Source organism: Conger conger, chromosome 10 (genome assembly GCF_963514075.1).
Source record: "Conger conger chromosome 10, fConCon1.1, whole genome shotgun sequence".
NCBI classification, from domain to species: domain Eukaryota; kingdom Metazoa; phylum Chordata; class Actinopteri; order Anguilliformes; family Congridae; genus Conger; species Conger conger.
Genome location: NC_083769.1, coordinates 24,476,020 through 24,490,232, shown reverse-complemented (window position 1 = coordinate 24,490,232; position 14,213 = coordinate 24,476,020). Strand labels below are relative to the sequence as shown.

Sequence of the window (14,213 nt, the reverse complement as noted above, 5' to 3'; positions counted from 1 at the left end):
TTCCAGGGGAAATACTGCCCCCTATTGGCCAACCAACACCTCCCCAGGCATATGTTGCCCATTAGTTTTGGTCTGTACAGTCCCCTCAAAAAGTATTGGAACAGCAAGGCCAATTCCGATTCTTTCTACTGATGAGTGGTTTGCATCTTGTGGGATTGTTTGTGATGTCACTGACTGATGTTTTGGGGGTTTTCTTCACAGCTTTCACAATGCTTCCGGTATCAACTGCTGTTGTTTTCCTTGGTCGACCTGTTTGATGTCTGTTGCTCAGTATGCCAGCAGTTTCTTTCTTTTTCAGGACAAAGTTGTTGTACAAGCTATCCCCAATGCTTGTGCAATAGATCTGATCAATTTCTAAGCTTCAAAATGCCTTGCTTTTCTCTCAGAGACAGCTCTCTGGTCTTCATGTGGGTTTATCTTTTCTAACACAAATACAGTCTTTACAGGCAAAACCCAAGGCTAAAACCAAGAATAGACATTCAGAACTATTTATTGTTTAACCAATCAATCTAATAAGACACATCTGGACAACAGGAAACACCTCTCAGCTCACCTAAAAATGGGGTGGTCTGATGCAAAAGGTGATATGTTGAAAGTTGTTTAACAAATCTAGATAAAAATAGCAAAATCTGAAATTCAGATTTGGATCTCATGTACATCTTTGACCTCAAACTCAATTGTCTTCAGTGTGTATCAAAAACAAAGGAATTGACCTTGCTGTTCTAATACTTTTGGAGGGGACTGTAGGCTGGTTTGGATGATTCCCAATGGAATTTAGTGTGGTAATCGGGTAATAGATGTATCCATTACTCTTTGCCACCACTAGCTTTATGATTAAAAATCACACACAAGTGGCAAACAATGATCTGTCCTTACCATTGGCTTTATGATAAAAAGGATTATTGTGTTCGTTGTATGCTTTGACTTCCTCATTCTGTGATACTGTCAGTATCAAGTAATGAGTAACACTGGACCACAATATTTCAACAACATCACAGGAAATGTTCCTTTCAACAGGACAGGAATCTTTCATTCTCCAATGTCAAGGGTTCAACGTAAGTGCGTTCACAGAGAGGCGGGAAGGAGAAACAGTGTTGTGGTTTAAGGGTGTTTCTTGCTGAAATTCCTCTCTTCACCGTTAGAAGCCCGAAATTACCTACAGTACCTTTAAGGGTGGAGCTTAAAATTCAAACATCCCATCTTTATCACCCATTTGAAAAAAAAATATGCTTGAGAATACTTAATCTGAATTATATTTTAAGAACGCTATAGTATTAAATAGTATGGAGCATATATCACAAAGAACAACAGGTGCATGTCGTTGATCTCTTCACCTATGTGCCTTTGTGAAAGTGTTTTGGTGACAGTTGACACATGGTGGATTTCACCATTGTTATAAAATATTTCCTCTGCAACTTCCTCTTTGTCGCTTAGTGAGGACTAGACACTTTCTTTGGTCTAGTGTGAAAGCCAAAGGCAATCCTATACACTCTTTTTGGCAGACCTTATAGGAGAATTTACTGTACTTACATTAACAACTGTGTATCCATTAAACCATCTCAGCCTGGCCCATCTTCACACCATGCACTCATGATAATCTGATGGAGATTGATTCTCTCTTGTCAATTACTACTATATTTGAGTATGTTACTGTTATTTACTATTTAACTATTTAACACAACTGGATGTCAACTAAAAAAAAAACACACAGATCACATTCACTTCCGTTACAGTTAACATGATAAAGGCATCCATAAGGTAAATGCCTGACCAAACTTCTGAACTGAAGCTATACAAATATTTTTTGATCTAGATTTCATTAGTGAATATATTGAGTATCTTCACACCTTCTCAGCTGGAATAACACGGTGAATACAGTCCAATAAATCCATGTACTACACAAGTCTTCTTTTAGTTTCTTCCTCTTCCTCTTCTTCTAGTAGTAGTAGTAGTAGTAGTAGTAGTAGTAGTAGTAGTAGTATAAGTAGTAGTATCAGTATTATTATGACTATGTCATTTAACACAACCAATAATCCACACAAATGCATGAGGTTACACCTGGACCCCAAAAACAAGAAATTGCACCTGCATAAATTTTACACATGATGGCGCCCTCGATAATCTTTTCAAACGAACTGAATTTTCTGCCCCCTGTAATCTATAACCTTTTCCCTGTTTGGAGGACCTCTCATTGGCAAAATACTGAATCCTCTTCTAGCATCTAGTCACCAGGTCAAGTCTTTTCAGGAATAGTGGGAAGGAGATCTAGCCATGTAGCCCTTGTAGACAGCAGTCTGTCTTGCAGTCAATGTTGACATTGGCAGATCCAGTAATACAATTAGTGCTTCTCAGAAAAAGATGGATGCTTCTCAGAGGAAAGAAATCTAACCCCCACACATGAAGTGAACAGATGTTCATATCTCTGTATGGCTACAAACATAAAAATCAGTTAACCATACCATATATGGTCTCATGTAGAGCATTTTATAAAAGCAACGAGTAGAACAAATAAAGCCTGAAGCAACATGCGTGACCAACAAATTCCTTAGACCGTTCACAAAAACAAGAAGGAAATAACCACCATGCTAAAATTGGAACTTCACAAAGGAAGGACATATTGTACAACTCCAAAAATAAACAGGGTTAAAAATATACAATAATTTTCTAATCAGTTACTGTAAGTGAAATCAGCTGGTTATACATGCTTGTCACGAGAGTCAGCCATGGCCTCAGAAAATGGGCATGTTGTCAATGGGAGGGGTGAGGTGAAGTGACCACTTTGAGGTGCAGAGGACACAATTCATCCAGCCTACTTTTGCCTTGCAATTACACTCAACCTACCATCTGTGGCACAGCAAGCCCAGTGTGGTGGCTGTCACTGAATTGCATCAGATTTTGGACCCTGCCCTGTGAGGCAGAGTTTGAACCTTAGTATGTGAATCTCACATTTGATGCATGAGACTTGAGAGATCTGAATCTGACAGCTCATGCTTGAAATAAACTCTTTTTTCTTGCCTGTGAACCTTTTATCTCTAAACCGATCTTTTTTATTTATTAATTCTTTTTAGCTGCAGTGTCTGAAGCCATTCAAAAGCATGACCGGGACATCCAGTGAGCAGCATTTCTGTGGGCAAAAACGAGCGTAAATGAGAGAGGTCAGAGGAGAAGGGGCAGTCTGGTCAAAGCTGACAGGAAGGTGACAGTAATGCAAATAACAACGCATTACAACAGTGGCATGCAGAAGAGCATCTCTGAACACACTGCGTCAAACCTCTAAGTACCCTAGGTATGAGTGTGTGAGTGTATGCGTGTGATAGATTAGCAATAGATAGGCAACCTGTCCAGGATTGGCGACCTTGAACAATAATAAGTGGATTAGATAATGGAAGGATGGATGAATGTTGGAAAAACTTCCAATAAATTAAGAAATATTTTGATTAAAATGAATATTCATCAAGGGTGCTTGCTTATAATTCTGAACCTGACTGTACATCCAAATATTTTTGCATTTGGTATAATCCTAATGACTGTGGCCTTCATAATGTCAGTCCTTGAACTTGCCAGTTAAATCTGGTTTTATTATCTTGAATAAACATCCTGCCAATTGAAAACACTGTGTCCATCACACACTTGAAGAGCGGGATACTGTTGGACTACTGGCACATTGCAGGCATGTGTATATAATATACAAAATGCTAGTTTCACAGTATAATATAATAATTTTTGGGGGGACAGAAAAAAACTCACTGGAAACAATCAATGACTCAACAGAAATTACTGCAGCTGCCTTTAATATAATTTGTTGCATTGACATTGGTTTGTTCAAGACTACCCAAGGCTGTAAAGCAAACTGTCAGACAAAGATTGGTTGTAACTGACTGCTGTAAACAGCCAGTGCTTGCTGGTCCATCAGAAACCAGCATTGGACTTCTGCAGTACAATTTCACAATAGTCTGTCAGCAGCTGCTGCAATATTGCATTGCAATTTCATTGCAATGGAAAAAGACCCAAAATCCCTACATCAACTGCCAGCTTTGGCACAGTCGGATGTAGACTATTGAACAGAGATCATTCATTTTTCTACAGGTCATCATTTTTAGCTTTTTTTTTTTTTGTGCTTGACCATCAGTCTATATATAAAGCTTGCACAATGATGACGTGCTGCAATGTGAAAACTCTGTATACAAATAGAAATGTTGTTCATTTGCAAATTGCTCATCTGTTGTCTACATTATAGCTGATGTTCTTATTGCTAAGCTATTAGTACACAATTATATATCATTCAGTTTTAATGTTAGCATTTAGAAGGTCTTCATAACAGCATGATAGATACTGGTACATTGACACAGGTAATTGTTAGTGGTAGGCCTTTGTTGGGAGCCAATGTTGGGACGACACGGTTGACATTGATTCCTATTATATCCTACTCAATTTGATTAAGCATATGGTTGGCATTTAAGGCACTGCCCTAAAGTGTTTCACATCACACCTAATGAATAGAATGTTCTCCATCAAAATCAAAAGCTTCTCATGCTCCCCTGCTCCTGTTCCCGGTGGGGTACCACAGGTTTCAATCTTAAGGCCTATTATTTTCTCCCTAACAATGCTCCCCCTAGGTTGTATTGTTGAGAAATACATTTCTTTCTACTCTTATGCAGTCAATACCTGGTTGTACTATTGAAATCCAATGGCGAGTGTTCTTTCAACCCTTTCCACTTTGCCCCCCTAGACCTGTTTTGTACTAGTCCTATAAATGTATCAATATCTCAAAGACTATTTACTGCCCACACATGGTTGTCGACTTAAATTAAAGAAGAGGCTTGTACCATTCAGACATTTGAGACAAATTCAGAGCGTCTACATAGCGTACATAAAAGATACATACAAATACGAAACAATACAAAACTCTTTATGTTTTTATAGTTTAGGACTGACTATCTCAATTTCTAAGTCAAGCACCAAGCCAGAACTATTTCTGCACAAACTTGATGTCAACGTGTATACAAGATTTGTTAAAGATATTGACAGGCATTCAAACTCCACATGAGTTTTCCCAAAACTGCACCCAGATATCCTGAAGCGTCCCCTGCATATCTGTATATCTTTTTGTCCAGACACATGAATTATCAGAAAAGCTTTTTTTGTATTAAAACTGCTGGATTTTATTCACATATATAAGAGTGTTTTTATAAAGCATGCCCAAAAAGCTCTCCAAAAAGGATTACTCACCCTAATGCTTTCTACCAAACCTGCATCACATTTAAAATGAAACTTTATTTCAAAATTAGTTTAACTTGAGGCCTGTTAGCCAGTAAAATTACAGGTTTATCTTTAGCAAGTCCAAGGCAAACGCTCACTGGATGTTTTATGCATGTCTGAATATTCTGCTATGCGAATTCAGCGATAATCCTAAACAGTCCACCATCATGTTCAAGATGACATTTGTTTAGCTATAATCCCGGGAAAAATAGATATCTCAAAAATGGCTGAACAGATTACAAAATAAACTTCAACGTTAGTAAGAGAAGAGTTGTAGCTTCATAACCAAGTGGGATATTTGGTTCCATATGTCAGTATTGAATAACTGCAACAAACTTCTATTTCTACCAAACCAGAAATATGTTGGCTGGACATGCAATAAAAGTGAGCTAAGAGCTTATACTGGAACATGCAACAATATTTTGGGACATCAACAACTCAACCACAGGTGGGCAAAGTGGATGGGGTTAAGAATCTGTCTGCTAGTCTGGATCAGAGCCAAAGAAAACACCAATTAGCAAACAAAGAATTTACAAATTAAAACGTAAATTAGTATGTAATTTTCAAACTTTCTAATATGTAACTCACTAGCTGCTATTTGTTTGTGCTTCCAAGACAGACCAGTTTAATTGTCTCAAATCAGATAACATTCAATAATGAGTTATGATATTGAAAAGGACATTTTGCTGAGGTTATATACATCTTGTGATAGGGCAAGTTTGTCTTTAGTTAATCATGATTGTTATTTTAACTCAGTTAATGAGTCATTATTTTCAATTCCTCAATTTGTAATTACCCCATTTAAATGGCCTATTAGTGAACCAATGAGTAGCTAATGGTCAGGTGTTCTGTGTCGCCAGTTGCAGGGATATTGGAAATTGACTATTTTTCTGGCATCTAAAGCCAACTGATTACAAATTGATGGATAATATTTGGAAACAGGGGCATGGCAATCTGATGGGCCACTCTTGGTGCCAACCCAAAATCATGAGCTATGATTATCTCATTGTCCTATTAGCGATGAGGCAGCACATTGCTTTTAAAATGATGCAACTGCCTCAATGCTCCACACACAACCCCCTTCAGCCCTCTTTTTCAATGATGACGAAAAAAAAAAACCCACTGGACAGTGACAGGCCAAGAGGGCAGGTGCTGAATCCCTCCCTACCTCCATCTCTACATGTTCAGTACACCAATATAACCATCTGACATACTGTATGATGCCGTCATTATCATATTGTGAGGACCATTTTCTAGTCAGTGGTGGATGGCAACTAATGTCCAATACAAGTGTACGGGAGACTGCTAAATTAACATTGCAACAGATCAATGCAAAGACAATACTGTAAAAAATGTTTGCTTGGGGATTGATAAGATGGCTAGCAATGACGCAACAATACCTGACCAAATGTTATAGCTGATAGGTCAGTGATGATGACACAATGTGGCAATCTACAGTAATAGTGACTGTTAGCCACCTGCACCAGTATTCAATGTTGGTCCAAGTAGGTCAAAGTACATCTAGTATTCATATTTTCTTTTATAAATTACAGTGTAATGGTTGCCTTTTGTTTGTGACTTGACTCTGTATCACTTTCTACTGCTAATCTTCTGAATGCCTAGATCATGTTGTCTTTTATACAATATTATTTGAAAAGTGTAGGCCCCTACTAGTATTATTATAATTATTTAGTATTACAACGTTTTCGTGACTTTGTGTTTACATGTTCGTGTGTATTTGAGCAATTCATTTAAAAGACTGACAGCACATAAATTATTTTAACTATTCTTTTTCTTTTTTTCCCAATTTACGAATGGAATCAACAGTAATGTATTGTATCCTACTACGTGTGCGCGCGTGTTTGCGTGCAGGAAATACTTGGGCTGAAGCTAACTCCCCAGCGTTTAGAACATGGACTGCATTTGTGCCATGCGTCAAATTACTGCTGCTGCGTTAGGTTATATGGATTTATAGGGAAGTATTTACTTCATTATCTTCAATGCCTGTGGTCGGGAATATATATTTCTTTTCTGAGCGTTATAAATCTAGTTCAGACCGTTTTACATAAGTATTTACTTTATTATCTTCAATGCCTGTGGTCGGGAATATACATTTCTTTTCTGAGCGTTATAAATCTAGTTCAGACCGTTTTACATAAAAATAATAGGCTACCAAAAGCTTAGGGTGAGTCCATATAGGTAATTCGCTAGACTAACTGAAAATAGATGTAAATCTGTAAATCTATACTCGCTGGAAAGCCTATCGTTGATTTAAACAAACAGGAAAAATGTGTATCCTGCACCAGATTATTTAATATGGACGAAAATGCACTCCGTGACTTCATCGTCTGAGCTACGGATTGGTGGAGCTAGGCCAGAACAAATCATGCACACGTGACTTGCCTTTCTGAGAATGTTCCTGGAAAGTGGTTCGCTGGTTTGTAAAGGGAAAACATTGTAAAAAAAAAAAAAAAAAAAAAAAAGTATAAAAACTCAGTGACCTATTATATGGAACAGACGGAGAACAGTAACTAGGGTAAACGAAAGCAAATAAATTGCACTTTTCCCAGTATCTTTCTAATCTTCATATTTTAAAGGCAAATCCAAAAATATGACAAATCAGCAAATTTAAAATAGCTCACGCTTCGGCTACTCTGACGAGTAGACAACAATTATGAAACGATGAAAGTACAGCTAATAGCGTGGCAAGCAAATGTCGCTCACAAATAGCTTTCTACTTTCCTACCGATTGAATTTGTGCTAAATTGTGGGCGATCGTTCAAAGTGTGCAGTGGCCGTAGTTCACTGATTTGTCGAAATGGTTATCCTCTTTTGAGTCGCCTCGAATGTTCTACTTGGCACCATATTTTTAGAAATAGGCTAATGGTGTTTATTTATACACTCGATGAGGATATTTTTTTGCTTTGTTCAGCATAATATCGTTAAGAGTTAATGCATACAGCCTATTCGCCCTATAACAGCTACCTATTTCGATGGTGTCGTTCGTATGGAGTGCACGGACCTGAGGGTGTAACAGCGAAAGAAACCCGAAGCAGCCTGCACGCATCGCAAACTGAAAACTTCTCGAACGCTTCACGATCCTCCGGATTAATGGAACGCAATTAAAGGTGAGCTAGGTTGATGTGCGTCTTCTTTCTTCAGAAATAATATGTCCGGGGAAGGTCATTAACCCCTGTCGAAAATCTCCGTGAGGTTTATTTCTGTGCAAGATTGAATTCCGTCATTAAACTAGGTTATTTGTACTGGAAATTAATTTCATGAATTGGCGGTCGTTAAAATGGGTGCCAAATCAATGCCCGATGACCATGTGGTATGTTCCAGATTAATTATCGTTGGCCGTCTCGCAAACTACGAAGTGATTAGTAAAACATTGCATTCATATTGTAAATTACGATAACATATTTTACGGATAATTAATAAAGTGTTCCCTAAATTGTTTCCAATTGTAGCCTGTTTGGTTTACCAACCAGTAACCTAATAGTAATACCCAAAAAAACCCCCCAAAAAAACAACAACTGAGAAATAGGCTATAGCCAAATGATATGGATCAGAGTGTTCTTTAGAGGGATAGGCGATCATACACACTTCGCTGTGGACAGTGTAATTTAATAAAGCCCATTTACCTAAGTAGAGAATTTACTTTTAGTAAAATAAGCAGTTTAGCAGCCTGCACTACAATAATGCCTGAAACCTTCACAAAGAAACCTATTGAGTAATTAGGACCGTGTCTGAAATGAGCAACACGAAAAACCTTCGTTAACAACAATAATAGCCTACTAATAGTCTGATAAACCTAGTGTCATCAAATACAAATAATTACACGTGCAAATGACATTTCAGCCTGTTACAAGTCACACGTTGCCAATATAAAATGACAGTAAAGACGCAATCTGTGTGTGCTTTCTTTTTAAGATTTTGGATGGGGCATACACAGTGCGTGTCACAGACGAGGGATAGTGATCCACAAACGGGAAGTACTGACGGTCGGATACAGACCTTCGACACCTCACGCACAGTACACAAGCCCCTCGGTATTCCCGTTAACACGGGACGGATGATTCTTCCAAACCTCATACCCGAGAAATCCCTCATCCCCATACGGCTCAAAGACCCCGGACTGGAACCAGGGCAGAGAGAATCCACTAAGGATGCGTTTCGAGGGGAGTGTGCAATGTCCCAGCTTGTCGAGTCTGGTGAGTTTCTTCTGGTCATTTTGGTAATTGAATAATTAAATAATAAATAAAATTAATCTTAAATGACGTATGAACCTTAAAGTGAATGATTCGTAAGAAAAGTTGATGAGTAACGCGTTGCGTCGATGCTCTTTCAGTACTTCAGTGGTCCTTTGAACTAATTTATGCTAAACTTCCTTTGCGTGTTGGGCAGGCTGGTACTGGGGTTGTATCACTGCCGCTGAGGCCAAGCGGCTGCTGAGCGATGCTGTGGAGGGGACCTTTCTGCTGCGGGACAGCTCCAACCCCGGCTACCTGCTCACCCTGTCGGTGAAGACCAGCCTGGGGCCCACTCACCTGCGCATCACGCACTCGGACGGGGTGTTCGGCTTCGACTCGGTGGTGATGGCCCGGCCCAGGCTGCGACGGTTCACAGGCGCGGTGGAGCTGGTGCAGCACTACACCATGGCCCACCGCCGCTCCTCCAGCCTCCAGGACCAGACTGGGCCTGTAGAGGAGGACACCTCCACGCCTCCTGAGAGCTCCCTCCAGCTCAAGCTCACCCGGCCCCTGTATAAGACTGCCCCGACCCTCCAGCACCTGTGCCGCATCGTCATCAACCGCCATTCTCGCTGCCACTTAGACCTGCCCCTGCCAGGGAGGCTCAAGGGCTACCTGCTGGAGTACCCCTTTCTACTGTAGCACCCGTGACTGCCTCATTCCCACACTCACAAGTCTGACTGTTGAGCTGATGACAGCTCGAGGGGAGACACAGGTCGGCTATTCCCCTGTTTTTCAACAGTGAGGATTTTTAAAAAAGGATTTCGTATCCTGAATTGTGAGGATTTTCTTACTATTGATGTCAGGGCCAAAAAAGTGCTTTTTTTGTGCTTTTTTAAAATCCCCACAGGGACAATATCAAGCATCAAGGGAATTTTTGAACAACTGCTATTGTTTGAAAATGATGACTCCTTTTTGGAACGTAAGTGCTTTTTTAAAACACTGTCCTGTTTTTTAAGAAATGGGGGTGAATACCTCTACAATTAGAATACATTTACAGTATTGTGAGAAAAAAAAGAATGTCAGGATGGATATATTTGATGGATTTGTATTTGAAATGGTTTATATAACCATTTGCAGATGTGGTATGTATGGCCAAATAACCAAGTTTTGTATACGTATCAGACAGCAAGAAATATTTAATTAATAATTGAGCAATAGTAAATGCTATAAACATTGTTTACTATTTCAAATAATATGGTAGAGCAGGTACACATACTACTGGTATGTACTTGAAATTCAAGTACCTTTTGAGTATATGCAGACATTTTCACAGACATTGTGGGCGACATTTTTTGGTAGGCATTCACTTCTTGAAATTCTGAAAATATATTCTGTTCTCATTACAAACAAACATACCGACCATTTCTCGGATATGAATCCTTTTGTGGAATGGTTATGTTATGAAAATAAAGACTTCATCGAAGGAAATCTTTACATTTCTGCCATTTGTAAAGGTGTCTAAATTTACCATTCATTAACCATTTCAAAGGGCTAGTATTCACAGATTACTGTAAAATTCCCATTTGCTTCAGTGGATCTACAGCTAATTTGAACCCATTACATGTCTTGTGGCCGTTAGGCAGTCTGGCCCTGGAGATGATAAACCCTAAATTTTTTAAAACATCTTTGATTGTCTGACCTGTTTGTCTGAAATTGTGCCACGTAGCCAGTTAACTAAAATGAAAGTGGGCGATCAAATGAAAGTGGACGGACCCCTCTATATAAGATGAGGAGCTTTAGGGGATTAGTTTCCGTGGTCATGTCTTTATTTGCTCTGTGGAATGAGCCTGTGATCCTGCTCATATGTGTGCTAGTGGCACTGAGGAGTGGTGATCATCCTGACATCCTTCCATTTTTCCTCTGTACCCTGAAGGCATACGTCGGACCTGTTGGAGCTGGTTGCACCAAATCTCCTGTTTGAAAATAACTATGTGATTTGTTTGCCACAAGGATATAATGAGGCCGGTAGAGCTGCTTACTAGTGTTCTGGAAGTGTCAGAATGTGTTATACACAGCTAGGAATGCAATAGCGAGAAATTATTAACAGGCGTCCAGTATCAATGGTCTTCGTCTGTCTGCCTGACTGTGGCCATCTTGTAGAAAGTCCTTCTAAATTGGCTTATGGTGTAGTATTGAAGGCTTGTTTTTTAGTGGGAGTTTCTGGGAGCTGACTTTTGGTTAGTGTAGCCACGCAATCTCTTATTTGCCTTTTCTGTCGGCTGGTTAAAAAAAAAAAAAAGATATTTGCTTGTGTGTACTAGTTCCACACCAGGAAGGGGTTAACTCGCATGAATTCAGTTTGTTCTTCTAGGAAGACGACTTGTTTTCAGTTCAATAGAGCCAGAATTTTGTGGAAACATGCTCAGACAGGACACAGTCTCCAGAATGGGTGCGCTGACTAAACGTACAGTTCCTGGAAATTGTTAACATGAGCTTTCGAAGAAGACCGGGAAATATCTTCCAAAATCAGCTGTGCACCTTCTGAGTTCAAGTTGAAGTGTTTGAATATAGGAAATATGGCTGATTTCTTTGTTGAAATGCCTAAAATAAATCTGACCAAAAACATATTTCTTTTTCAGTAAATTGTCTGTATGAGTGTGCATATAAGTTAAGTTTTTATGTGACATGAAGGATACTTGTCATAGGTGCTAATATAGCAGGAAAGCACTGGAATCTACGTAGCCTTGAACTAAGAACATTGTTAACCTGTGCCAATTTGTCCTCTAAACATGCAGCTTTTTAATAAGCTAAGCAATCCAACAGCAAATGAATGAAAAGATTTTTAGTATTTACATCCCATATCTGTATACTTAGGATATGCATGTATGTTGACATAAGATAATGGATGCTTAAGAGGAAAGCACATGAGGAATTGGTTTTGATCCTATCTGATTATGATACTCTATGAGTCACCAGAAAAAAGGGTATGTCTATGAAATAGTATGAAGACATTTTAGCTTACCACATTTAGAATATGTATGTGACAATTAGCAAGAAATCAATTCAGCAGCAAATATCTTATAATAAAGGGATGGTAAACATTTGAATAAAAACTTAAATGTCAAAAGCCGCTGTGTTTGATACCAAGGGTATTGTACAATGTACACACATATGAGAGCAAGCATGGTTTTCCCATTGCTTCCCACATTTCCACTGCAAGTGTATAACCTGATTCAAAAGGAAAAACTAAAGGCTGTATTTGTTACAAACAGGAAAAAGCTAGTGAGAGCAAGTTGTGCACAGCACAAGTCAAAAACACGACGGGCATGGGCCCCTCACAAAACCTTCTTAAATTCTTCTTTTGTTTGTGTTTTAAGTTCTAAGCTCCTATGAAAAGCCAACAGGGGATTCATAAAACATGCACAGACTTTCAATTATGTATGTATCCCGGGTGTATCAGATGATGAATGGCAGTTGTTCGTAAATTTGATTAGCATAAGGAAACACCCTAGCAATCCAATGAAAAGCATGTGGACATCAGCAATTCATGACTCTCCACAAACATAGCCTATTCGCGCAGTTTATTCAAGATACTCCCAGTTCCCGAAGTTCTATTGGCCAAGTACTGCAAAAGCGGCATTGCTGTAATGGGGTTGTCTGTATCGGACATCATTGTCACTTTTATTGAAAAATGTAATCAATTACATGTGTTAGATGAGGTTTGATTAAAACTATAGGTGTGAAAAATGTTTTTAGGCTGAACAAAAATGAACAAAAACTAGCAAACCTGCTTTAAAACTAAAATGAAACTGAAATTGAGATAAAATGGAAAACTAAATAAAAATAAATACTTGTGAAAAGTTATTCAGATACATATAGTTAATGTAGTAAACATTCCTAAAAGTCTATTTAATATTTAAAATAATATTAATATAATGATTGTATTGATTCACACTGATGTTTTGATGTGTGTGACTATTTAAATTTACTTTGCATCAGTATTAAAGCATTCTACACATAGATTTGGCGTATTCCTAATAACTAAATCAAATAAGAAAGAAAACTGTTATGGGCTAGCCCTGCTCACCTACATGCTGTAACTTGCTTCACGGAATTAGCGGATACTATTTTCATAATTATAATTATTAAAGAGCTATTTGGTTAGTCATATGTCATTGGCCTATTCACCATCAAGTGATAGTTTACTTAAATAATGGCAAGATGATCATACTCCATATTATAGAGGGGATTTTCCCTAATTACTTTTTTTTCTCCACTTAAATGGTATTGTCAGAGTGCAATGCTGCTGGGCAAAATAGCTGAAGTGCTTGTGTTGATTTAACAGTGCCTTTATAACTCCCTTGCCACGAATTGCTAGATTCAGCAGTGTCTCACAGCTCCTTCTAGGAAAGGGAGGCCATTAAGCAGAAAGAACCCTGCATCTGCTCAGTGAAGAAACCACAGGAGTGCCTTGTGCATTTCTGAGAAGACATAATCTGCAGGCTGACTGCGAGGAGCTCCAGCAGGCCTGAAGTCCACTGCCGGATCGCCTCCCCCGCCTCCCATGCTGTTATAGCTGAAGATTTGTCGAGGGGAAAAACTGCCAGAAATTTGTTTGCTGGTTGGCATTGGTCTTCAAAGCATTCGTCAGAACTCAGAAGACCCACTACCAGATAACCTGCATGTTCCTTCCACCCTCATAAAACTGACTGAAAATACTAGAATGTACAGACGGTGATTTATGAAAGCAAAATCATT

General features: G+C 38.8%; 1 protein-coding gene across 2 annotated transcripts; it reads left to right on the top strand.

The window, feature by feature from the left end:
* The first annotated feature begins 7,759 nt into the window (after positions 1–7,759).
* Positions 7,760–12,582, top strand: LOC133138765 (suppressor of cytokine signaling 2-like). Of its 2 annotated transcripts, none has more exons than XM_061257784.1 (4): positions 7,760–7,795; positions 8,241–8,387; positions 9,193–9,473; positions 9,667–12,582. In XM_061257784.1, the coding sequence occupies exons 3-4, from the start codon at positions 9,200–9,202 to the stop codon at positions 10,152–10,154; spliced, it is 762 nt and encodes a 253-aa protein (XP_061113768.1). In that variant the 5' UTR covers positions 7,760–7,795; positions 8,241–8,387; positions 9,193–9,199; the 3' UTR covers positions 10,155–12,582. The 2 variants fall into 2 exon arrangements, 1 of the variants encoding a protein (XP_061113768.1); XR_009709762.1 differs by having other exon boundaries at positions 7,787–8,387; positions 9,667–10,434; positions 11,389–12,582.
* The last annotated feature ends 1,631 nt before the right edge of the window (positions 12,583–14,213 follow it).

Coding starts and splice junctions, on each gene's coding strand:
- LOC133138765 (XM_061257784.1), top strand. CDS start 9,200: ATGGGGCATACACAGTGCGTGTCACAGACGAGGGATAGTGATCCACAA. Junction 9,474..9,666: donor GTCCCAGCTTGTCGAGTCTG/GTGAGTTTCTTC, acceptor CGTGTTGGGCAG/GCTGGTACTGGGGTTGTATC.